This window comes from Aulonocara stuartgranti, assembly GCF_965226115.1.
Source record: "Aulonocara stuartgranti genome assembly, chromosome: 5".
In the NCBI taxonomy this organism is placed as follows: Eukaryota; Metazoa; Chordata; class Actinopteri; order Cichliformes; family Cichlidae; genus Aulonocara; species Aulonocara stuartgranti.
Window position 1 is genome coordinate 11,244,558 of NC_138943.1, and position 27,971 is coordinate 11,272,528.

Genomic DNA, 27,971 nt, shown 5'->3' on the forward strand with positions numbered 1-27,971 from the left:
TTTAGTCTCTTAGAAATCTTTATTTCAATAGAAAGAGCACGACTGTAACAGCAGAGCTCACGGGTCAAAATCTACAAAAATAAATAATTTAAATACAAAATGCCAGACAGCAGTGTCACCTTTTGTATTTCTGATAGTTTGTCTTCTCTCAGCTATTTACACAGTTATTACAAGTCTGTCGGTATCACAGTGCTGTGATATTTCTGCAGGCCAACGCTCAGACAGCAGCAGGGCTGCGGCTCACGGGTGAGACAAAGCGGTCTGGACACGGTTAGAAGGTTGTTTACAGACCGAAAAGTATGATTTTTACTTCACACCGAGGCCATCGATAAATGCAACCTCGTCCAGTGGTTATAGTGTTAGTTCTCTTCTTTAAATCTTACAACAAAAATAAAAATTGGGCAGTTATGAAAAGCTGAAAGTTTGTAGACAAACTGCTGTCTGTTAACGCTTATTCACAGACGCAGCACTGAAGCTCGATCTTAAAACAAACATCAGTGGCTGCTAGAGGGGCGAGAAAGTCATCAGACAGGCACATGTAGTCGGGTCTTGATTAGTTTGGTCAACGGTTGTGATCCCAGTTAATTTAACCTTCATGTGAGTGGAATTATTACTGGTGCCAAGTGTCTCCAACCACTTCACACTCGAGCTGAAGTAAAGAGTGAAAAATGAGAACTTTGTAGTGAAAATGAATGCAGAGGGTAACCGTTTATTCCCGATTATCTTTTCTTCTGCATTAGATGGAAGCCCAAATTACTCGGCTCAGGTCTACTAGAAAGATCTGCCTGACATTCAGTTCTCGATCCTGTGGAGATGCAGAACTTGCTCTGCATCAATGGAAGAGGTATACATGTGTAGGTGTCCGGACACTCCTCGATCTCACTGCGCTCCGCTGCCCTGCCTGCCTGCCTGGGGCGTCTTCATTGCAACATTTATAACGATCAGTGGTTGGTTCAGTTCACTGCTGTCCACTCTCCAACCTTCAACTTCTCCTCCTCCCAAAAATCCAGGTGTGTGTCAAAGGGAGCCGGACTTTGATTGAATCCAGCTTAGTGTTTGGATTTAACAGAATTTCTGATAGGCAATGAGGAGGAATGGAGTGTGGAGGACTCTTAGTGTGATTCATTTTCAGACTGGCTGATGGAGGCATCTGAAGGTGGAGAGTGGAAGCAGGAAGTGAAGTCAAGTGTTACCAGTTTATCTGAAGCCTGTTGGCACTGCTGGAAAACCTGCAGCGCTCCTGAACACATCATTACTCAAACGTCACATGACCCTGTCGAGCTTCTTCAGGAGTTTGAGGTACTGAGAGTTCATGGCTGCGTCCATGGATCGCCGCCGCTTGAACGCAGCCTGTAACAGTTTACTCACATGCACCCCCCCTCAGCTTCCAGTCCTACCAGAACATTTAGGCACATGGATGCACACACAGACAACAAGAAGCCACTTATGGCACAAAAACCAGCAGCAGCATGAAGCTCAGCTTGTCAGAAGAGTAATTTTTATTATTACCCAGCAGCCTTTGCAACTTTCCCCTGCTTCGCATTGAAACCCTGAACACCCCCTCTGTGCAGCCGAGAGGCCACACTGAGCCTCATTTGCAGACTTGAATTAAATCTATGCTGCAGAGTAACATGCAACGCCTTGGAAACATCACTAACAGCAGGGGTTCAATGACTGGGCACTAGTTTGTGGATGCTGGTTTACTTCATTATAATGGAAACTAATAATATTTTATTTATTAGTAAAGTTAAGGTAACATTTCTGCACACCAGCTGCATTTCTAGTCAAAAACAAAAAGCTGACATTGACAGGAAGTGCTCTGCACTTCACAACGTGAAGGTATTTCATGCCAGCAAATTTTCTTTACATTAATGAGGTTCTGTCCTGGTCCTGCGGTAAATCTATAGTTATAGATGTATTTGTCATTTTATTTATCACAGATAAATGACTGATTCTGAGTGTCTCTTTACTGAACTCAGGTATTGGATCAATACCTGCATGGCATGATATCAATATCCTAATTAAATGCACAGTGCATGCTTTCCTGGGTGGACAGACTTAAATGTTTGTCAAGTCTTTGATTTTTACTGAATTTCACTCAAACTACAGACTTTAAAGAGGGAAACATGCCACTCATAGAATCCTGAAACTGAGTATGGCAGAATTAAAGGTGGTGGTAATATAGAAATATAGTTTCTTTTTAGCATGTTAAAGCTTATTTTGGTGTAAAGCTGGAAAAGCAACAGACTGGTGACTGTACACATGCATGACTATGTGTTCAGAAGTATTATTGAGAAGCAAGACTCGCTTCAGCAAAGGAAAAGTAATCATTGTTTACTTTCTCTTTATGATCACATCATTGCTATAGTGAATGACTCAACTCATAAATTCAGCTTTCAGCTCAGTTAAATCGCAGCACTCAGACTGAATGAAAGACATGCTCTGTGTATGATCACACGCGTGATGATCATGCATCAGTGTCTCCATCCGATGACAGAAGAGTCTTGAGTCCACGTTACGAGGACGCTGAAGTTCGAGGTTTCTGTATTTCTACAGAGCAACAATTAGTTTGAATGTTAGAATGAGTGAAATGCAGCAGTAATGTGCTTTCATCTCAGGTAAAGGCCCCGCTGTACCTCAAAGGGTCACTTTACCTGAGTACATCATGAAGCTCAGTGTTGCTGACAGAGTCTCATCAGACTGTAGACTGAATCAGTTTTGCTAACTTTTTTCCATTTTCTCAGACACGATATTATTTTTAATCAAACAGTACCATCCAGACCTTTGTTTTACTCCTCTTATCCTGTATAAAAGACCGACTGTGAGCATCAACAACAACATTACTGGAGTGGAGGCAGAAATGCAAGAGATCACCTCTCTGATAAATCTAATTAAACTTTCACAAGAGGACACATGTACCAAAATTAGCACACATACTGTTGTGAGTCCATTTTTATGAAGCCAAATAACAATTTGAAAATGAAAGTGGCTCCAGAGTGACATGAACACAGCTTTTTGCTTGTATCCACTTTGAAAGGTTTGTGTTGCGGCTTGACCTTTCGCATATTTAGCAGATTAAACCAATGGGGGTTTGGGACAAACAGGGAGGCAGCGTTTTGCTTATGACCAAACACCACGCCACCTCTTTCAGCACGGAAGCAAAGCCTGCTCAGAATCAAACCTCAGACCAGTGACATTACACCAAAGCAAAGCAGAGATCCTCACCTCCTCTCTCTCAACATCAGAGGACAGCCACGCCCACATTTATGAACTGACATCAGCCCAACAACCTGCTTCTCCATCACTTCCCCTCTTCTCTGTCTTCTGCAGCACTGCCACATGCGGCAATCTGGAGGTTAATTCTTAACTGTCACCATACGCTTTATTAAAGCAGGAGACGCTCTAATAAAGCATGACAGATGTTAGAATTCACCTCCCGATGGGGGCGATACAAATGCTCTTGTATCAGTAACACAAACACCTGGAAGTCACTCAAATATCTGGTTATTCAGAGGTGACCTCGTGCAGAGCAGCAACAGAAGTGCAGTGAGGAGCTGCAGCTCTGCGCTGAGGGTGGTCAAAATCCCACCAACACTGCGTCTCCTCTTCATCAGAGGCATCAGGGCCACAGTTATCCTCCTCTTCAGGACTCAGACTGGGCGCTCACATGGGGTGGAAGAGCAGCGTGCAGTCCTCCTTCTCTCTTACAGGGCCCTTTGGCAAGGCACCGCCAGTCCTCAGATAACAGGTGACGATTTTCTGGTCCAGGCGCAGCTGGCGGGGGATGCTGTCAAACGGCTTCGGGTCCAAATCCAGGATGGAGGCTGAATAGGAGAAAGCAGGAGGTCTGAAGTCCCTGAGCTGCCTCTGACTGGAAAGACTGGAGGAGACAAGGAGGAGGAGGATTAGAAACACAAAGACAAGCTGATGGCGCCACCTGCTGGACTCTCTAATACACAGTAGTGTTGATCTTTCTCAGTATTTTATTTTCACATCTGTAAATCAAAGGACAAACCTGTGAAGGAGCTTCCTACTCCAGACCTCTCTGTGCTGAAAACTCAACGATGTATTCAAGAGTCAATTTTCTTTTTTTTGTTCATTACTAAATGAACAGTCTAATTAAAGCTGTCATTGACTATTATTCATAGATAAAGTACTACAACTAAACCCTGATGTGAATCTGTGCACATGAACATCCTCAAGTAAACAGAGCCATCAGCGATTCTTATAAAAGACACTTTATGCATTCCTAGTGCCAACAAATGCACAACATTTCCTCCAGCTGTTTGTTGTTGTTGTTTTTTTTTAAATCTTTTCACATGTTTAACATGTTTTCAAACTCACTGATGAGGAAACTCTCAATCCTAGCGTCACTGTTTCACCTACAGAAAAGATTTTTCTACTTGCACAGCTGAATTCTCACTTTTCATTGTCCTCTTCCTCCTCACTGCTGGGCACCAGGGCGACCATGATGGAGCAGTCCTTGGCTGTCATGGCCACACGGTACTGGTGCACCTACAATAGAAACACAGCAGGTAGAGCTGTTAGAATATCGTTATGTAGGCAGGACTTTTGTCAAGTCAGGTAACACAGATTCACCGTCTCCAATGAAAGTGAAACTAATCACACAAAAGTAGGAACTCAATCCCCAGCATCCAGTTTTGTGCTGGTAAAAACTTCACAGCTGAATCGCTGTCGTGTCTCAGTAACCACATTCATGTGATGACACGCTTTATGAAACTTAACGACTAAAACCAGGGACACGCCCGCTACATTCATTATTTGTTTCGGTTATTTTATCTCTAAAGTCTAGTTCATACTCCAATATTACAATAACGAATATTTAAAACTAAACTGTGGGAAAAACTATAGTGAACGTGGTGTTGGCATGCACGTCTCCTCATTTCACTCAGCAAACATGTAGGTAAGTGTATTTCCATACTGTCATTTATCATGACATTTTTGCAGTGCTCTGGTGGGAGAAGCCAGAGACAATGATAGTGATGGTACTCTGCACTGAGTGATTAATGGAGCTGTAATGCAGTGTCACTTTGCACATGCACAGGAGGAGGTTTGGAAGCAAAGCTGACATTACTGAGACAACTTCTACTTCCAAAAGGTCAAAACAACACCTTGAGTACACAGAGCGACTTGCTTCAGACACCTTTGAGCTCAGAGTCGTCGCAGATACATCTGCCTGATTTTTCCTCTCACCGTGCAAAGACATGCGTGACTGTATATCAGTGGTCCCGTCTCCGCCTGATAGTCTGGCAAGATTAGGTTGTATATCACGTTTCTGCTCTCTGGTCCTTTCTACTTCTGTGTTTCATTTTCAGTAAAGCATTTTGGTGGCTGTTGTTGTTTTAATGTGAAACTGATGCAAACAGTGCACCAACACTCGTCTCCAGGGCTCTGACCTTTGCAACAGCGTACTCCACAGAGCCGTCGTCCTCTGCCGGACATTTCTGCAGCTTCTCCAAGAACGCTTCATTGTACGGTCCTTCTATCTGAAGACGAGTCCTGGCATAAACAGGAAGTGATGTAAGAGACCAGGCAACCAAAGTTTATATTTCCCAGTTTAAATTTTGCTTCAATAACAGGGGGTTACCTCTCTTTGGGAAAGTCCTGCAGGTGTTGCTCCACCTGGCGGTAAAGAGGATAAAGTCCTTCGATGTCCAATGTGTCCAACATTTGCGTCTGAAGGATCCTGAACAAAACACTGTCGGTGGGTAAACCTCGAGAACCTGGAAACACAGACGTGTTCAAAGGAAGGTCACAGTCTGTTCTCATCAGGTCTAATATCAGGGTTTATAAAATTTTAAGTCGCAGCATTAAAAAAAAAAAAAAAAAAAAAGCGAGTCAGGTTTTTCTGTTTTGCACATTTACATAATCACATTCAGATGTTTGTGCCGAGAAAACAATCACTGCTTTCAGTCCAAAGGTTTCTGAAGGAGGCCGTCACAGCTGCACAATCTTGTAACACCGTATTACACCAGCTGTAATACTAAAAGTGCCAGTAATTTAATTTTGTTATTTTTGATAAATAGTTGAACTGATATCAAAATGACTAATCCTCGGAGTGTAGCTAAATTAAAACAGAACAGGCTGCACTGCTAGCAAGGCCACAAAATAAAATAAAAATCAGGCATGTGATTAACACGGGAATGGTGGGACTGCTCCAGCTCTGTGGATGAAAACTTTAAAAAAAAACTAGTGCTGATAATGTTGGACTACTTAAGATCAGTGAACCCGTCTGCACCCCAAAAGAAAAGAAGGGTCCTGACCATGGCGAATCCTCTCTTTGTTGAAGATGCTCGCCTCACAGAAACTCCGCCCCTCCGCTTGTCTGTCCGCCACCACACCGCCATCTCCTCCTCCACTGCTCAGCAGGGCATTCACCAGGACCTGCAGACAACGGGTGGGGGGGTCAGCATTTTAAAATCTCGAGGATGGGATTTATAAACTGTGTGTACTGTACATTAAAAAGAAAAATGCTCATACACAATAAATCTCCATACTGCTGAAAAATAAAGTTCGTTTTTTAAGGCACACACACAACAGCACACCCTTTTAAATTAAATCCTCCTTTAAAAGGTAAAAAGTTTCAGTTCTGTTCATGCTGAACTTTATGAATTCCTGCATACTATCCTGTTAGTCTGTATGTAATGAATAGTCCCAGTGTAAGACTGCAGCAGATTTATTCAGGTGTGCCTTTACCTGAATGAAGTCGTTCAGGACTGCTTTGCAGGTCACGTGACAGTTCATTCGATTGTTTGCGTGTAGGAAGTAAGGTCTGAGATGATGCAGCAGAGAGTTCATGTCCGGCGATTCGTCGCTGCCTTCCTTACTGCTGTAAATACACTGACCGCCCTGAAAAAACACACACACACTTTACTGTGGCTGCTTAAGTGACCTCAGATGACACAGACCTGATACTGAGTGTCCGGTTTTCTTTATTTCAGACATTTTGAGGATGAGTTCATGAAAACACGAGGCCAAAGTTTTAACCAGCGATGCTTGTGGTGCATTTAGAAGTTGGATTAGATCAAACTCTTTTTCTGTTACTGCATTTTGAGCCTTTTCCAATGACTTCACCTCCATCACACAATTGTTCTTAGAGAGGCGTGCCCTCAGCTTACATTTCCTGTTCGTTCACAGTGAAGAGCTCCAGGTTTCTTTCACCTTTTGATCTATTGATCTCTCACAGTGAAAGAGTAAACACGCTCATCACAGCCAGCATAAATATTTAGAAAACAGGATATTATTTATGTTGAAATAGTTCCAAGGTGAAATTCCTAGAAGTAAAAACAAGGCCGCATAAAAACAAAGACTTCAAGTTAAACATGTATGAGTGTGACTGAACTCACCTTGAATACTTTGAAGTTGTTCTGAGGTTCTTCTATCAGGTGTTTGATGGCAAAATGCATTCTCTGTCTGTTCCTAAAACAAACAAAACAACAACAACACAGAAATAGAAGCTTTATTCTCAAGAGCTGATCTGCAGTACGGAAAATAAACGTCTGCATGTTAGGAAGACGCTGAGGTGTTGGGGTTGGGTTAGCTCAAGTCTGTTCACTATTCCATTTAATTAATAAAAACACACTTGCTCTCTCACGTTATCCATAGTCACACCCACACATAGAACAATCAGAGAAGTGTAGCCACAGTTATAAATGTTCAAAAACATTCGTCTTCCAGCAGCAGACATTTTTTCTGTGAAGTGAATCAGTGACCTTTTGTTTGCTGTTTTCGAGTAGGACCTTGTTTTAAAACCAGCCTCTTTAGTGTCAAAGAGACACTAGGAGACCTTCCCAAAGTCTGACCTGCACAGTGGTGCTGGTTACCACGATAAACATCTGTGAACCAAGTAAGTAAACTGAGCTTACTCTGCAATAACTTATCAGTAATATGGCCATTTAAGTTTCTTATTAACAAACTGCATGAATTAGTGCAACTTATAGTTTAGGTGTATGAGCAGAATTCAGGTGAGGGGGCACAACAACATTATTGGGCGACCTGATAGAGGCAAGTGTGGGCACCTACATAAAAGCAGAGGTTTCATCACTTTCCTGGTCTGGAGCATTCAGGCTCCTGTTACAATCCACAATCTTCCAGGAGTGGATATCCCAGCAAAGTCACCGTAAGGTCAGAGTGTGCAGAACACCCAAGAGCTAATCTCAGACTCCACAGGCCTCGCTTAGCACGCTAAATGTTGAAGTTCACAACTGCACAAGTAGAAGAAGATTCAACAAGTCAGCCTGTTTGGAGGCCTCTCAGGGAAGAAGCAGCTTCTCCCTTATTTACAACTTTTTCACTACAATTAATTATTTTTTTTTGTCCCCGACAAGTAATGATGATTTTAATCACAAAAAAATGACTCAATTACTGTTAATGTCGCTTGTTGTTCAAGCAATTCAGTTTAACATTTCTTTATCTTTATTTGTTTTTTTACTGCACAACAAATTAGGAGGTTACTCCCATGGTTTTAGCTTTTTTACCCTCCCATACCCACATTAAGGAAAATCAGCAGGTTTGGCGTCAGGTCAGAGATGTAGAAAAATGTGAGAGGAAAACCACGTGTACTCTTAAATGTCAGGCCCATGTGTGTGACTAATGTTTAGACACTTCATCACACAGTAAACAGATCAACACAAGGAATTTTCCATCCAAAGCCATCATCGTGCAAAGCCGGCATCATCAGCTGTCACGGGCTCACATTTCAACTCATCAAAATATCAGCCCATGTGTTCACCCTTCACTTCATAGCACACGAATTTCTGATAAAGGGCCTGATAAAGTCTTCGTAGCTGTGGCCAGATGTTTTCCATCCATCACGTCAGGAATATTAAACAAAGTGGGGACGGGAGCATCCAATCAGGAGTGCCACAGTGTTATTCAGCCGCCCTTTCACACAGCTGCTCCAGACCACAACATGAGCGGCACAGATAACACACTTCAACAAACACCTCACAAACAGGACTGGCTGCACAGTGAATGCATTATTCCACTTCAACTGTGAGATAACCAAAGTATTTTTCCTTCACTTTGTGTTACTGCAATGTTTGAAGAAAACATTTCATGAATGGTAAATGACACTAAAGGCAGCTGTGTCTTAAACACTGCAGAGTCTCACCCTGAGAACAGGTCGAGTGGACAGTAAAAACTGCGTCTCTTCCACTTCCCGTTGGCCACCTGCAGACACAGAAGAGTGGAGAAATGTCAAACGGAGAGAAGCAACACAGAAACAGCAAACATCTGTTAGGTGCGGGTTTTCATGGGGCTAGACTAAATCTAGTCCTAAACTTTTGATGAGATCAACCTTCAGATTTTTATTAACATGTGTTTTAAAAGTTAGTGAGCGGTTTTGTTCTCGTTTTTTTTTTGCCGTTTTGTCATTTGAAGGATGGTGGTCTTTGTAAATTTGTTCTGAAGTGTGCAATATGAACTGCCACCGTTCTTTGTTCTGCCGGTTCCATTTCTCTTCTAAGACGGCGTGATTGACACTCCTGCTTTAAAAACAGGTCTCTCGTCATTTAGCAATTTAGAGCAGAGACTCATTTCAAGAATCTAATGATCCAGAAAGGCCCAACTTTGGGAGAGAGGATGGGACCTGGGATAGATAAAATTCCTTCTCGTCTTGTAGACCGGAGGTAAAAGGAAGCAGTTAACCGTTACAAAGACTGTGACGGGTCGTACAACTGTAAAAGAGCATGAATACATCATGTCAGTGCTGAGTGGCAACATTCAGCGATCATCTTGTTTTCTTCAGTATCTTGCTGGCTGCTGGTAACCACTGAGAGGAGGGACGGACTTAATTTCTATTGTTTGCCTTTTAGAAAGATGTAGACTACCAGAAACCCGTTCCCCAGCACCTCATGGCACTTCCTGTATCCATGTGCTTCAGTAGTAACACTTTGAAAGTGATATGGGGTAGCTTGGAATAACGGGCCTTTGTAAGTGAACAACAGACTGATTGACCGCCAAACAAAGAACAGAATACAAAATCATTAGTCACAAGTGAGAAACAGGACTGAAATCTTCATAATCAATAACTGACCCCAAAGAGAAAACTGAACACTTTTATAGAGCTTAAAAGGACCGAGTTACTCTATACTTCAAAGTGAGCTCGCATTTTAATTCTAAGAAAACTAAAAATCTATTTTAAAACTTGCTTTTCTCAGTATCTGTAGACCTCAGTGTGTACTACCTTTATCTATATGCTATCACTCTATGCTGAAACAGAACACAGGTTTCTTGCACAGCATGACCCACTTCAAAAATGCTCAGGGGGGAAAATAAACTGATCAGGTGAAAACCTCCAGCAGCACTTCAGAGGATGCAGAAAACCTTTAATGGCTGAGTGACGCATTTCAGCTTGTGAGCTGCAATTACAGGTGCTGCTGGAGTTTTGACCTCTTCAGAGCGGAGACACGTGTGGCCGACTGTGGCTGCAGTAGACACTGTCCATTTTTAAAACACTCAGTTTCAGTTCAGCTCTTCGTAGGTTATAACTTTGTCTTCTCTGCAGTTGCCTGACAGACCGACAGCAGCACAAGTAACAGTGACCCACAGACTGTTTGGACAGGATATTCTGTACACTTCCTCCATCGACAACAAGCACCATCTGCAATCCTCTTCCCCGGCTCGAGCTCAAAACAAGCATTAGACTTTAGGTGTGCCCATCCAGGCCACGATCAATCAGGGCTTTTGTGCATCTGAACAGCAGAAGATAACAGACCTTTATTTGGAGCAGCTTTCATTCTTTACTCCCTCTGTTTGATCATGTGATCATCTAACAAAGGCTCACATTTTCAGTTTTTTGTTTTGTTTTTTTTTTAAACAAGTTACTGCCTTCAGCTGATTACTTCACTGCAGCTACAGACACAAATCAGATGGATGAAAAAGGTCGTTTGAGGATCTGCACACAGTCGCTTTATTTATAAGTGGAGCCATGCACACACATGAAAATACTACACACACTGTTCTGAAGGCATCAAAGCTTCACTTATCCAACGGGAAGTTTGACAAAACATGACATGAACAAGTTAACTGAACACAAAAAAACCTGCTCAGGCAGGTTTACCTTTTTAGGATGAGCTACCTGAGCGTTCGGCTCACAGGAATTACTTATACATACAATCATCTCATAGAGCTGATCGATTTTGGCAATGATCACAATTATTTAAAACAATAAGTCAGGGTGCAGTATTTTTTTGTTTTATTTCCTGACTCCCTGACTTCACGTAAACTCAGGCTGAGCTAACCTGATACTCACACAGATCCAGCCCACTTTAGTTTTTTTAAACTGAATACTGGTTTTCATTTAAGGAAATAGGACATCCAACTTTGTGCAGTCAGTAAGTTTTTTAGGGACTTGAATTTAATGCTGTCTGAACCAGAGACAGAGAGGAGAAATAACAGCAACACAACATTTTCTGTTTTACAAACCCAGAGTCGCCTGTACCAGCAGCTACAACCATATGTGCACTTTTATATGCAACACACATACATGTTATAGTTTGTGCTGTTGTTTGACACTTTCTGTGCAATAGTGTACGGCTGCTGATGCACTTGCACCCTCATTAGTTATTCTTTTATAACAATTATCCTCCAGTATTTTAAAATGTCTTATCATTTTAAATGTTTTTCAGTGTCACACCCATTATGAGGTTAGCATAGCTGCAATTTCATTGTGTTTGCATGATGGGAGGAAAAGTCCCGAGTCTACAACACTGACTCATTATGGAGTGAAGAGCCTCGTGGGCTGTAATAAAGAACGACAGGCTGAGGTGGACAAAACACGGTAATGTTTAGTAAAGAGAGCATTAGATTCTTATACTTCTGATTTCAGCCCATAAACATCCAATATGCCTGATTTCCCATCATGCTGTTCTGTAGCTGTGCTGTGTCTTTGTACTTACTTTGTAGTGTTGGTGCATGCAGTAGCGACACACTTTGGTCTTGATGTCTTTGCTGACATGTTTGGGGGATGGCAGGAAACCGCATTTAGGCTGAAAACAAAACATCAGCTGAGTGAGACACACACACACTCATACTCACCCTCATGTGACTTTAGTCCGATCACTGTGTGTGTGACAATGGTGTAGGTCCTGGCCACGAGATTTCTATCTCTATGGCTGAACATCACTTTTATTACTGAGCTTCAACTGAAATTAACAACAAGCCAAATCTAATTAACTTTATTATTTTCAGGAAGAAATATCTGGAGGGGCATTAGTTACAACAATGAATGTGAGTTACTTAACAAAAGTCTGTGTGTTGCCCTGTTATTCCTGGACGTGTAATAAACAAAATATCTAAAAAAATTTCAATACAAGTTTCAATAAAAATCCAGGATTTTCTTTTGCAGTAAAGGACAAAAAGTCTTTGATGTGTGACCTTTATTGTTTGAAGGAAAACCCCTGACCATGTACAAAGGGACAAAGTTGGCTTAGACTACCACAAGTGTGTGTGTGTTTACCTTGATCTCGATGCAGAGTGGGGGAGTGTGTGTTGGCTGGTGGAGGGCTGGAGACGTCAGGTTGGGCAGACAGAGCGCACACCCACTGTAGATGTCCATCACCTTATCACAGCGCCACGCTGACGCACACAGAAAGACAGAGCGTTTGTTTAATCTGACTGCAGCTCATTGTGCCGTTACAGAACTATCACAAGTCGAAACAAGCGATAAACATTTCAGTCTCACCTGGACGTTGATGTTGGACTTTGATTGATAACTGCCGCACAAACTCGAGAGGCAGTTTAACCACTTCCTGTATGGAAAATAAAGCATCTGTTAAGCTGCTGCTACATCTATGTAAAGCACCGCTAACTCCAGGCAGCGTGCTTATCTTAAGTTCATCATGGAAGCGATAGCATGCAGAGCAGGCTGGTGTCACAAAGTCAATGTCGAACATTTACATAAACACCCTAATAAAAATCCTTCCTATAATACACAACCGAAGAATCATACAAAACACTGCTTTAACACGTTTTAATAACCATCACATGTGAGGTACGGCATGAATTTGGACACTACTATAAATGTAAGAAGGACAAATTCCGCTTTTACATGTAAAGTTAAGCATCATCTGACCAGGGAATGATGCTCATGTGGTATAAGCCCTCCAGACTTCAACACTGACTCATTGTTTTTCGGAATATCTGATTTATGATGCAGCTCAGAATAGATCAAACTGGTGAAACAGTCCACTTAAAAATAAATAAAGCAACCTTAGGCATCGTTTCTGTTTGGAAAATTGTTATCTCATGATTTCTGAATGTTCTGATAGTCTTGTCTTTAGGAGTCACAGTTGCTTTAGCAAAGATATGTCATTGCTATAAATGAGACATCTACTTCTTTACAGTGTTGCATTACTTTATATTTAGGAAGTATTAAAGGCCACTAATAACTGAAATTGCCGCTCTCATGAATGGCTAAAGTGACTTGACAAACACAGATGCGAGCCGCGCTTTGGTCTCTCTTCTGAACAAAAGATGGATCAAGTCTCATTAATTAGTAATGTCTCCACAAGTGTAAAATGGTAATCACTAGGGCTGCTCAATAAATCGAATTTTAATCACGATTACGATCTGGGCTTTCAACGATCATTAAAAATGACTGAGCCGATTATTAGCCCCTCCCTCGTGCTTTACTCTCGCGCTCCTCCGGCAAATCGAGCGCACCTCTCTGCATTTCAAACACGTGTCACAACAATTAAGAGGACCCGAGGGAAGCTCGGAAAGCTAAGCAGAAGTTATTTGGAGAGGAGAGTGACTGCCGTTGGTTGAAAAGAGGTAAAAACAAAAAAAACTTCAGTGGTGTGGAAACATTATGGGTTTGCGGAGTCAGACGTGGATCAAGTAGACACAGTGTGTAAACTTTGCTACAGTGTAGTAGCTGCACCACAGAGCAACACTGCAAAGTTCACTAAACATAGATGTTTACATTTTTCATTTATTTCTTATATTGCAAACATTTGCACTGTTATCAGTATTTGCACACTATTTTATATTATTTTTTAAAGTCATTATTCAATACATTGTTATTATTAACCCTTTAAAGCCGGTCAGAGCAGCACGCTCTGTTTTGTATAACTATTTTTAAATCCCTGTAGAACCGGAACCAGGTAAGCTGGTGCAATAATTTTTTGCATATGAAACCAGAGGAGTTGTACTTACATCTTATGACATCAGCTTGTCCTAGGTCACGGTTTCCTTCCACATAAAGCTTTGCAAAAATTGCATAAAAAGCGCTTGCAGGAACAAAAACATAATATTCCAGAAACACGCTTTGCCGATCCGATCAGCTGTTCATAACACTTCCCACAGTGAAACAGACGTCAGTGCAAACTATCGCATGCCCGCCATTTCCTGCCCGAAACCGGAAGTGATGTCATTTTCGCGGAAAATGTAGTTTTTTACTTGTAGGCCTTAAAAGCCTATACTGGTGTTTTTATAAGTCATGTTTGACTTTTCTGAATAGTTTCTGGGATGCTTAGAACTCAAATTGCACTGCTGGAAATATTTTATTTTGATGCACCTTCTGTTTTCTTTGCAAATTTGCATCATAGGATTGTTTTTTTGTTTTTCCTGCAGTATATAAAAATTGCTGTATCTCCAAAATAAAACTATGAAGACACTCAAAAATAAATTTCCTGTTGCTGTAAACTATTTTTTGCAACTTTTTTTGTATTTAAAGTTTTGAGGGATAAACCTTTTAAATTTCTCTAAGTAGAAATATATGTAAAAAAAAACAAAAACGATTTTCAATTTTTTTGTAGTTTATTGCACTTTTTTTTACAATTAATGTAATTACTATGGACTTAATGAATACATATCATTAAAATATGGGCTATAACAGTTGTATTGATGTATAGCAACTTGAAATGCTCCCACAAATGGCACTACAACATGTAAAAAAATAATATAAGCTCTGGCGGACTTGGTTCTATGGTAGGTCTTAAAGGGTTAAATAAATATCGTCAAATAATCGAGATCTCAATTTCAGTGAAAATAATCGCGATTATCATTTTTGCCATAATCGAGCAGCCCTAGTAATCACTACAACATATCACCCGACACCCGCAGCACACTCCAAACATCTCAAGATAAATAATTCTGGTAGAGCACCTGACACGGGTCTAGGGATGGTCATGATTTTCAAAGAGTCATTCAGGAATAACAATGCATTCACATTTTCATTAACACACTCCAATTTACAAACACGGGCAAGCAAACCAGTGCTATAACTTATAGGATATATATAATGAATCACAAGAGCCTGGATCACAGAGGGGATGCTCTAACATTGAGCCAGCAGATGAAGACAAGCGGCAGCACAGCCATACTGGATGTTCTCCTCTACAGTTTATTACAACAAGTAAAAGGAAAAAGGCAACATATTTTAAACGAGGACATCCACTGATCCTGAAACCCTCTGTGATCCAGGTCCTTCGCCATCCTCAGTGATGCAAAGCTAAATCAGTCCAGTGTTCCTGAAAGTAAAAGACTTGACCCCATCTTACCCCGCTGTGGATAAACTTCTCCCCAAGCAGGCTGCTCATCACGTTGGAGCTAAAGTCAACAATGTTCTGGATCTGCCTGTAAGCCTGCTCTGCTGTCTGGGGGACAAACACACACAAAGACAGGCAGGTAAACACACACACAAACCAGCAGGTAATATCATGTTAGTTAAAGCCAAATTTTAACAGCAAAGGAGAGATATTTAATCGCTTCTCGAGTGTCACGGAATCAGATATGATTATAATGAATCTGTTAGTCAAACAGATGTGCTGCTGTTCAGTGATGCATTTTCCTCCAACTTTCACAAACAGCCGGGAAGTGTGAGCTTTGGAGGATTAAAGGTAGAACTCTCTACAAAACCAGCCACACCCATGATAAACACTGACTGAAGGTGCAGCATGAAATGGAGAAGTCTGTGCAGAAAAATCATCTGCCAACAGGAACAGGATGCAAGATTTAAAAGAAAAGAAATTTTGTTAAATTACCAGCTGGTTAATCAGCTTTGAGCTCATGCATATGAAAGAGGAAGTTTCTAAAATAAACCAAGTCTGTGATTAAAAAAAGAAAAATAAATTAACTCCAGAACCAGCAGTAATGTGAAACCTGAACTCCACCAACCAGTACTGGAATCTCTGGGATTTTAACACCCATATACCTACATGTTTTCATACAGTTTTTTTTTTCCTAAAAGCTAAATGGTTCAGTTAGCAGAAAACCACCATACTAAAAAATAAATGCATGAACTAGTTTTTCAGAATTGTGGTAAATCGGGAAGTGTTATCCAGGTTGTGGTGAGCAAAGGGTGGATCTAACTGTGACAGGGCACGCTCATATGGTAGCACCTTAAAAAATGAACACCATTCTGTTTATTAACAAGACTTAAAGCTGACATATGAGTTAAAGGAATGCAAGCTTAAGCTGCTTGTACCATTTGTTTTACTTTTTGAACCCTATTTAACGTCTGTGGTATGACTCATGACTTAGACGTTGGAAACAGTCAGTCCTGACATTCTATCTGATGGAATGAAATAAATTTGAATTTTGGGCGTGGGTGTGGGGCCACACTTTGGTTTGCATTTGAATCTTCAATCTGACAAAGATGTAAACAACTACAATCTCCATGTAAATGAAGGCTGTGAGGCAGACTTCAGTCAGCCAACAGGTGCGAACAGCCTCATTTACTCTGTCCATCAGCTGGCAGCTCATGACCAGCTTCGTGAGCTGACATAAAAAAAATAAAAATAAAAAATAAAAAACAGACACTGGTTAGTTTGATATTTTTCAGACAAGAACCCCAAGAAAAGCAGAAAATGTGAAATACTATTTCTACTTAAAAACAAAAAACAAAAAAAAAAACAACTTGAGGTGAACTGTTCACCGCATGCGGTTTAAGTAGAGCTGAGTCAAGTTAAGCCCGATGTGCAAAAAGCCGTGTTGATAACAGTAAACTGTTTTCATTGCTTCAGGTTGTAAATTCTCTGACAGCAGATATAACATACTAAGTGCTTACACCAGTGTGCCAATCAGTGCTGAACTCCTTAAACTGAAGACAACAGACCCAAATTTCATCCATTGCCCTCCCTCAAATCAGTTTCAGGAATTAACAAAGGTCAGAATTATCAGCAGTAGATTGTGATCCATGCCAACTTTTTTTATATATTGATTTCCCCAGAAATGGCTGCACTGATCCATCATCAACTCAATGGTGGGAGGGGGAAGGGGGGTATTTCTGTCTGCTAGTTTGACATTACACTGGAGATTCATGCGACAGTGTTTGCAGAGACGCTTGTTTGTCTCCAATTATTTTCCACTTGGTGTTTGCGCTCGTCAGTGAAAAATGACACTGTTGCAAAGAAGACATGACGAAGACTCAAGGAGATGCTGATGAGACATTTTACACATACAAACCAGACTGAACAAGTTAGTACAGCTTTAAAGGGCATGCATAAAGTCAAGAACCAGTAGATTGTTAGTAGAGCTGGGTGATAGAACGATAACGATATGTATCGCGATATAACTTTTACTCGATAGAAAAATTAAACTATCGCGATAGACCTCGCCGCTCTTGTCCTCTTTAAAAAAAAGAAAAAAAAGAAAAAAAAAAAAGAACAGCCAATCCAAATTACGTAGCGCAGAGCCGAACCAATCACAGCCGCAGCGTCACGTCACGTGACTTGTTACATACAGCACAAGTGCCAAGCCGCACATGTGTATTTGTTTGGGAAGCAGCCAGCGGGTAATGGAGGAAATGAGTGCGCCGACTAGAAAAATCAACCGAGCGTGACCGAAGAGAAAACATGATGGTTCCAATGCCGGAGAGATTGTCGAACGGAAGAGCCATAGAAGTTCCGTAGTGTGAAGGCATTTCGGCTATTTCAAGTCTGACAAAAAACAGAGTAGCGTGCACTGTAAATGTGCCGAAAGCAAGTCTGGAAATACAATAAACTGGTGCATGCGCTACGTCCACACGTACCCGGGTATTTTTGAAAACGCAGATTTTTCTATGCGTTTGCACCTTTCGTCCACATGTAAACGGTGTTTTTGGTCACTGAAAACGAAGATTTTTGAAAACTCCGTTTTTGCATTTACGTTTGGACTAGAAAAACAGAGAAAACGCAGCGTCAAAGGTGTGCACATTTTTTGACGTCACACTGTGCGCCAAGTTATTGTTTCGGTGAAATTAATTTCTACAATACTGTTACTGTTAATTCTACTCTCTGCAGTGTTTAAATGCTTACATATACACACAGTTACTGTCCCTCCACACATACGACCCCAGCTTTGTTTACTTTTTCCCACCGAGGCTTCTAGACTTCTGATTGGCCAACATTTCTGCACGGTTAGGAATCTAGCTCCACCTGCTGCTTTGGCATGTTCATAGCAGCGTTTTCCTTCATTTCTCCCTTTATGTGTGGACGGGATTTTTTTTTTTTTTTTTTTTTTTTTTTTTAAACGAAAACGGAAAATCTCCGTTTTCAAAAATACCCGTGTACGTGTGGACGTAGCCTCAGTCTCTGACTGGAAGCGCTAATTCGTCATTCGGCTTTTGTCAGACTAAAGTAACTGTTAAAACTGTTTGAAAAGCTCAGCTATACAACAAGGAGAGATTGAGAATTTCCTTTTAGTTCTCAGTTTATTTGATATTGACAAAAGTTAGTCAGTTTTGTCTGTTCTTCTGTAAAACAAACTAAGATTTATTTTTAGAATTAATATTTTGTTTCTAAGTGGAATTGACAATTTAGTCTGTTTCGTTTGTTCTATTTTGAAACTTAAACGCTTTAGCGGCTGCCTTTTGTGTAGTTTGCAATATTTGCCTTTATTTATCTGAAAAAGTCTCATGTTCCTTAAGTACGTCTACCCTGTTGAACTTATTATGGGAAATAAATATTTAAATAAAAACAAGCTGCTGATTATTTCACATTTTACTTGTGAGCAACGGCACATTAAAATCTTACAAATATAGTTATTTGGCTTATATCGTGATATATATCGTTATCGCCTGAAATGAAAAAAACATATCGTGATATGAAAAAATCTTATATCGCCCAGCTCTAATTGTTAGGATTTAACAACATTTTAGCTGTTGCACTAACATAAATGCACTTATGTTCAATAGTTAGAGACTAAATAAATCCCTCACTGTATGCAACGGAAGCTCGGTGAAAGGTATAGCCTACATTCTTTCTCTTAATGCAAGGGGAAGGAAATAAACTCAACAGTGTGCATGTTTCTCTGGCTCTCAAAAGTGTAGGCTCAGGCCCTCCACCCCTTCAGCGAACAGACTCATTACCTGTGGAGGGTTTTCAGAGTCCTCTGCTGGATACTTGAGTAGGCGCAGAACTCTGGGATGCTGCAAAAGACATCAAAAGCATCAATTAAGCTCATTTTTGGAAAGAAGACAAAAAAAAGGACACATCTGGACACACATCTGAAATACTGAACCCAGTCAGTGCAAGTCACAAGAGTCCTTAAGAACATCACGTCCAGAGTGTGTTTGGGAACAAAACACACGAGTGGTATAATTAATGCTAAAGACTGCAGTAGGCATCCAAATATCTGCATCGGAGTGCAAGTTCAGACTTGTGTTACTGTGCACAAAAACATTCAAACACTCAGTCAGTGAAGCCCATTCACACGCCTTAGCACGCTGACAGAAAACACAGAGACTTTAGTTCTGATCGTCAACATGCTCACAAAAAAAAAAAAAAGTTACAGAGCAGACAATGCATTTTACTGCACTGTGAATGTTGTACAAACTAAATAATAATAAAAACAATATATAAAATAATCAACATTTATTGTTTATTATTAATTAAATATTATATTTTTAATGAAGTAATTCAATAACCAGGGTCAATTTTTTTTTCAAGTTAAATGTCCACAGATGCAATGTTGTTAAGACTTTTCACACGTTGTAACACCGCCCTGAACATTTTCTAGAAATTGCCCACGACACCCACATGTTCACTCCCTGCACACTCTACCCACACGTTACCAGCGCTTAAACCACATAGAGCCTTTTCAGTAGTGTAAATGCACCTGCTGTGTGCTACACGTGGGAAAGAAATTAATAAAAGAAACTGGCCTCGTAGGTCACGTGTAAAAAAAAACATCTAATGTTAGAACTGCTTTGAATAAAAGGATGTAGCTTTGCATGTAAAGCCTGCTTCTTTTATCTAACTCCTTTGAAGCCACGCTAATAAGTCTGAGCTCTTTGTTTTCCAAACACATTCCCAGAACAGTTTGTGAAACGATCATAACTTAATTTACTCAGTTGTGTTAGCGGAGAGAAATTTCCCACCCTTACTTAGATGTAGTGATTTTGGGCCCATTTTCCATTTTTAGAGAGTTAAATAAAGCAGAATTATATTTAGAGGGGAGCAGGACTTGGATGTGTGGATCATTGGGGCGCTTACACCACAGTCAAAGGACAGGGGGCAATCGTGGCTCAAGAGTTAGGAGTTCGCCTTGTAATCGGAAGGTTGCCGGTTCGAACCGGACTTCGAACTCGGTCGTTGTGCAAGACACTTAACCCGTTGCCTACTGGTCAGTGTTCGGCAGCCTCGCCTCTGTCAGTGTGAAGGGGTGGATGACTGAATGTGTAAAGCGCTTGGGGACTAGTAAAGCGCTATATAAATATAGGCCATTTACACATATGCACACTTCATTATTAATTCACTATCACTGATTTACATGGGCCCTTTTCAGTTCAGTTTTCTTAGTTCCAACAATGACGCATGCCCGACACACACACAAAAATATTTTATCTCAAAAACTCATGAAAAGCACATCCTATTACAGATTACTTTAATTTTTTATATTTCATTTGACTTCTTGTTTTCAGTTTAGTTTTAGTTAGTTTCCAGAGTGGGTTTCCTCCTTTCAGTTTACTTTTTATCAGTTTGTGTGTTAGTTGAGGTAAACATCAGCACAGCTTGACAATAATACTGAACAACAGCAGTTCCCTCACAGTCTTATAGATCAAAACTCCATACGTCAATGTGGACATTGACATTGACATTGATCACAGCCTCATCAGGCAAGCTGTGATTTTAACAGACTAAAAGAAATTTAAAAAAAAGACTAAAACTACGTAGATTTCTGCTTTTATTTTGAGTTAAGTAGTTTTCCACTTCAGTCAGGTTTGGTCCAAACTTTGACTGGGTCTGCAGCACCTTGACATTTTATTTATTTATTTTTAAAGATATGGTCATATGTAATTGATTCATTTATCTTCAGCACATGGCTTCTTCTAAGCAGTAAGGGTGTGCTTAGTTTTTCAGTCCTGTTAAAACTTGTCCACATGACTGAAAATGCCAAGAACAAATCCAGCTGGTTTTGTCTGGTCCCATACTGTCATTACAGAAACTAGGAGTCCTGTGTCTGTGAGGTTTATAATTCAGATCACTTAATACTCTTTGCAGAAGATCAGGCAAATCCAAAGTGTGTCTGCCTCTTACCAATATAAGCAAACGGGTATGCTGTGTCATTCCTGCCCAAGTACATTTTACTCACTCATGCTCAATGGCGGGCCATCATGCAAGAAAAGAGCATGATGAAAACTCTTGAGATATACATCTGTGCCACTACAGGCAACAATCTTTTTTTTTTTATTATCATCACTGTAATCTAATTAATGACTGGGACTGACTGATGGTAGTTTGGGATATGCAAATTGTAAAATCTTATTTCCCAAAGGTTCGCTACAGCAGATGAGCTAGCACAGTTTTTATACCAGATGCAACTCTCTGTGGAATTACCATTTGGTGACACTTGACTGTAGGAATGCAAAACGCATCATGTGGAAAGCATATTTATGCGGTGAACACCTCTAATTTAGATTTATCTTTCAAATTTGTTTGAGCCCACATCCATCCTATTACTTAATGCTTATCCAACAGAGGGTCACAGGAGGGCTGAAGCCCATCCCAGCTGTCACAGGGCGAGAGGCAACAAACACAAGCATATCTTTGGATTGTAGGAGGAACTAGACCGAGAAGAGGAAACACATACATGAAAATGAAAACATGCAAAGGCCCCAGCTGCCCTGGAGATTCAAACCAGGAAACTTAATACTATGAGACAACAACCACTGTACCCAACCTGTTTCAACCAACATCTCTGGCAAAATGGGGTATAAACAGAAATCAAAGGTAATATCTAAAAATTGAGAATAAAACCAGCATTTCCCTCTTTAAATTAAAAGATATGTCTGAGAAATATTGCATATTTATTTCTATACATCTAATAATGATCTACTATACATCTAATTTACACCCACCAAAGGAAAATCATCAGAACTACGATAACATCTACAGATATTTAAATGAATACTTCTGGTTAAATGCCACAAAATGTTCACTTGAACGTTTTGCTTGTTTTACATACGAAGTGCCAAACAAAGCTTCAGTTTAGAACTTTTAATTTCTTCATTGAGTTTAAAGAATCTGTAATGGTGGGGGAAAAGTCACTGGATTTCATAAGGTGGAGCACCCAGCGCCAGCTAGGGCTGCTCAATAAATCGAATTTTAATCACGATTACGATCTGGGCTTTCAACGATCATTAAAAATGACTGAGCCGATTATTAGCCCCTCCCTCGTGCTTTACTCTCGCGCTGCTCCGTGTGGCAAATCGAGCGCACCTCTCTGCGTTTCGAACACGTGTCACAACAATTAAGAGGACCCGAGGGAAGCTCGGAAAGCTAAGCAGAAGTTATTTGGGGAGGAGAGTGACTGCCTTTGGTTGAAAAGAGAGGTAAAAAAAAAAAAACTTCAGTGGTGTGGAAACATTATGGGTTCACGGAGTCAGACGTGGATCAAGTAGACACAGTGTGTAAACTTTGCTACAGTGTAGTAGCTGCACCACAGAGCAACACTGCAAAGTTCACTAAACATAGATGTTTACATTTTTCATTTATTTCTTATATTGCAAACATTTGCACTGTTATCAATATTTGCACACTATTTTATATTATTTTTTAAAGTCATTATTCCATACATTGTTATTATTAACCCTTTAAAGCCGGTCAGAGCAGCACGCTCTGTTTTGTATAACCATTTTTAAATCCCTGTAGAACTGGAACCGCAAAAGCTAGCGCAATAAAATTTTTTGCATATGAAACCAGAGGAGTTGTACTTACATCTTATGCCATCAGCTTGTCCTAGGTCACGGTTTCCTTCCACATCTAGCTTTGCAAAAATTGCATAAAAAGCGCTTGCAGGAACAAAAACATTTTCCAGAAACAGGCTTTGCCGATCCGATCAGCTGTTTGTAACACTTCCCACAGTGAAACAGACTTCTGCCATTTTCGCAGAAAATGTAGTTTTTTACTTGTAGGCCTTAAAAGCCTATACTGGTGTTTTTATAAGTCATGTTTGACTTTTCTGAATAGTTTCTGGGATGCTTAGAACTCAAATTGCACTGCTGGAAATATTTTATTTTGATGCACGTGCTGTTTTCTTTGCAAATTTGCATCATAGGATTATTTTTTTGTTTTTCGTGCAGTATATAAAAATTGCTGTATCTCCAAAATAAAACTATGAAGACACTCAAAATAAATTTCCTGTTGTTGTAAACTATTTTTTGCAACTTTTTTGTATTTAAAGTTTTGAGGGATAAACCTCTTAAATTTCTTCAAGTAGAAATATATATATAAAAAACAAAAACGATTTTTTTGCAATTAATGTAGTTACTATGGACTTAATGCATACATATCATTAAAATATGGGCTATAACAGTTGTATTGATGTATAGCAACTTTAAGGGCTAACTACCCACATTAAGGGCCACACTTTGGACTTAGTCTGCTGCTCTGGACTTACCCCCTCCATCTGTACAGCTGACGAACTGCCAATTTCGGACCATCTGCTTCTCTCCTTTAATGTTCACATGACCCTCTCTGTAATTAACAACCCCCGTATTATCTCTTTCCGGAATATCAAGAATATAAATCTTGATATCCTTTCCTCTGCTTTTTCTAGCTGCTTGTCTTCTAACAACTTAGCTATTCAAGAGGACCTGGTACTTTTTTATAATCATAGCCTTAGTAGTATTTTAAATTCCCTGGCTCCACAAAAAACCAGAACTGTACTTTTTTCTCGCTCTGCACCCTGGTACACCCCTGAACTCCGGCTACTGAAAGCTAAAGGCCGACAGCTTGAACGCCTCTATAAGAAAACTGGCCTTACTATTCATAAGGATATGTTTAATAACCACGTTCTGTTTTACCAGGAATGTATTAGTCAAACCAAATCTGCTTACTACTCTGCTATTGTCTGCTCAAGTAAGAACTCTACCAAGACCCTTTTCTCACTATTCAATTCTTTTAACAGGCCACCTGATTCTCTCCCTGCTCATCTCTATTCATCTAACTTCTGTGATGCTCTAATGCTATTCTTTATTGATAAAATTCATAAAATACACTTAGACCTGGCCCCTAATGCTCAATGTAGCTTCTCTGTCCTAACTCCCCCCTCTTCTCACTTCCTCTCTGTTTTTCAACTTCCATCCTTAGCTGATATTGCTGATCTCATCCATAAATCAAAGCCTTCTACCTGCCAGCTCGATCCTATCCCCACTGTCCTTGTTAAAGCCTGCTTACTCCCTCTCCTTCCCCTCATATCTGCTATTATTCACTCTTCACTCACCACTGGAACTGTTCCTGCTTCCTTCAAAGTTGCTGCTATTACCCCAATCCTGAAAAAAACTGGTCTAGATCCCAACAACTTTAATAACTTTCGTCCTATCTCCAATCTACCATTTCTCTCAAAAATCCTTGAAAAAAATAGTTGCTTCACAAGTCCATCTTCACCTAACTGATAATAACCTCTACGAACAGTTCCAGTCCGGCTTTCGTCCTTTACATAGCACTGAAACTGCTCTTATAAAAATAACAAACGACCTTCTTATAGCAGCTGATTCTGGTCTCCTCTCCATCCTTATCCTTCTTGATCTGAGTGCAGCTTTTGACACCATCTCTCATCCCATTCTCCTTAGCAGATTAGCTTCTATTGGTCTCTCTCACACTCCACTAGCCTGGTTTAAATCATATCTATCTGATCGCACTCAGTTCATTCAATTAAAATCCTTCACTTCTCAACTTTCTCCTTTATCCACTGGCGTGCCCCAGGGATCTGTCCTCGGGCCCCTTCTCTTCATCATCTACCTTCTTCCACTCGGATATATTTTTCGTAAATATAATATTCAGTTCCACTGCTACGCCGATGACACCCAGCTCTATCTCTCTACCAAACCTGACTCTACTCTTCCTCCACCCTCCCTTATCCTCTGTCTAGCTGAACTCAATTCTTGGTTCTCCTCCAACTTTCTTAAACTCAACAGCAATAAATCGGAACTTCTTCTGGTTGGCACCAAACGACTGCTATCCAGAATTAACAATTTCTCTCTCACCATCAATAACTCGCTGGTCCCTATCTCTCCCTCTGTGAAAAGCTTGGGTGTCATTCTCGATAGCACATTATCCTTTAACTCGCATATCAATAATATTACACGTGCAGCATATTTCCAACTCCGTAACATTAATCGCCTCCGCCCCTTCCTCACACCTTACGCCACTGCCATTCTCATCCATAATCTTGTTATCTCTAGAATTGACTACTGCAACTCATTATTATTTCGCCTCACACAAAAATCTATCAACAAGCTCCAACGTGTCCAGAACTCTGCTGCCCGTATTATTACTAGGACTTCTTCTACCCACCACATCTCCCCAATCCTGAAGCAACTTCACTGGCTCCCGGTCAAATTTCGCATCCATTTTAAAATAATTCAAGGCTATTCACTCTCTCTCTCCACCGTACCTCTCTGACTTATTACAGATGAAGCTCCCATCCCGCTGCCTCAGATCTTAATCTTCTCTTTCTCTCTCTGTTCCCTCTGCTCGTCTGATCACAATGGGAGGGAGGGCCTTTAGTTGCTCTGCCCCTCGACTTTGGAATTCCCTACCCCCGGACCTCAGAAATATTAGCTCATTCTCTCTTTTTAAGTCCACCCTTAAAACTCATTTGTTTAAAATTGCCTATTCTTAAATTTCTGTATGTTTTAACTTTTATCTTCTATTCTTATCATTGTGTATATTTCCAGTTTTTATCTGTTGTACAGTGTCCTTGGGTGCTTTGAAAGGCGCTATTTAAATAAAATGTTCAAGTTCAAGTTCAACTTTATTGTCACTTCAACCATATACAGTTTAAAAATACACAGTGAGGCGAAACAACGTTCCTCCAGGAACCAAGGTGCTACAAGACAAGTTAGTGCAAAAAAAATAATAATATATAATAAATCTAGTAATAATATTGTGCAAAAGAGCATTTACAGGTTGGTGTGTGCGATAATGTATTATTATTATTATTATTAAATGCTCCCACAAATGGCACTACAACATGTAAAAAAATAATATAAGCTCTGGCGGACTTGGTTCTATGGTAGGTCTTAAAGGGTTAAATAAATATCGTCAAATAATCGAGATCTCAATTTCAGTGAAAATAACCGTGATTATCATTTTTGCCATAATTGAGCAGCCCTAGCGCCAGCTTAGGCATTACACACAGGCCTCAGGGGCAATAAACTCACTGTGCCCCAGTGAGTTTATTGGGAAGTTCTCATGTCTCTTTGAAGCTGAAAATAGTTTCTGCAGCTAGTTTAAAGCTAAAAAGTTGCAAAACAAATGGAAAAGTGTTGAGGATACTGTGTGCTCACAGTCTGCTCTAGTATGTTGTGAATTCATTGATCTAATTCTGCACCTGGAGAAAATGTTTCTCTTGTCTGCTTTTATTATTTATGTTTTTATTAACTGTATTATACGTATATAATTTCAATACATTTTTGCAGGGTGCATAGCAAAGTTACTTGAGCCCAGTGGCCTCCTGTCAAAGTTGGTTGCCCGTTTAGCTAATATAATGTACAGTCGATCCTACCCAACCATAAATTTGCAAAACAAAAACCTGAACAACAAGTGCCAACGGTTTTATTAGGAAGCCCTCAATGTAAATGTTTTGTCTAGGAGGTTACAACATCCTCGATCTGATTCATGCTTACAAGATTTCACAGATTGCTCAACGGCAACACGATCAGGTCAGTGCCTTCAAGGAGACTTCCCCGGGGAGGGGGGCACGTCAGTGAACGCTCCACTCTGTCCAGGTGAGTAAAGACGGCTTAACCTGTGTGGAAGTGACCTGAGCAGACACTGCGTCGGGCAGCAATCCAGAAAAGTATCTCTCTTCTCTGCGTATCTCTCCTTCCAGCTGCTGGAAGGAAAGATGGGAGAGATGCTAACGGCTAAATTAGCTCCCGAGCACCCCGAGGATTTTACATTTTAACTACAATCGCCAATCAGTCAACCACACAGTGTCCGGGCATTCTTCTATACGTAGTTTGTAAGCATTAGCCTCGCTGCTGTTTGACAGTTTTTCACTGACTGCCTGAACAACTAGCTGGTGCTAGCTAGCAAGCCGGCTCAGCTAGCAAACACAGGCTAACGATGTACCGAAAATAAACAAAATCCTACAAGGTGACATTTCGCCTGCCCTTATCATTTTTCTCCAAACAAACTTTCTGGTAGAAACAATCCCGACCCGAGGCACATTTTGCCCACGAAAAGCACGAGGCGAAAAGGCTTTAGTAGAACCCGAAGCTAGTCTAGTGTTGTGCTAGCTGACTCACCTGTACGTGTGAGACCACCAGGCTCTTGTTTCCTTCTCCGTGGTACTTCCAGTCGTTTTCGTCCATTTTGTCCAGTTCCATTACACCAGAGACCAGCAAGTGCGCTCCCGTCAACGGCCAGAAAGTGACACACAACGACACGGCAACATACAAGAACTGTAGATCCACTACTGACTGCAAACAGTAATTTAAGGAGACTACAACACAACCGACGGACTACCCTTGCTGCTGCCCAGCCCCGGCGACTTTGTCACCGCCCACATCACCA

General features: G+C 40.6%; 1 protein-coding gene across 1 annotated transcript; it reads right to left on the minus strand.

The window, feature by feature from the left end:
• ippk (inositol 1,3,4,5,6-pentakisphosphate 2-kinase) lies at positions 1-27,971 on the minus strand. The gene is made up of 14 exons (XM_082534759.1): positions 27,704-27,971; positions 19,316-19,375; positions 15,528-15,623; positions 12,707-12,773; positions 12,482-12,600; positions 11,922-12,011; positions 9,134-9,192; positions 7,368-7,440; positions 6,718-6,870; positions 6,285-6,405; positions 5,609-5,744; positions 5,418-5,520; positions 4,424-4,515; positions 1-3,880 (listed from the first exon to the last, which is right to left on the minus strand). The coding sequence occupies exons 1-14, from the start codon at positions 27,782-27,784 to the stop codon at positions 3,664-3,666; spliced, it is 1,467 nt and encodes a 488-aa protein (XP_082390885.1). The 5' UTR covers positions 27,785-27,971; the 3' UTR covers positions 1-3,663.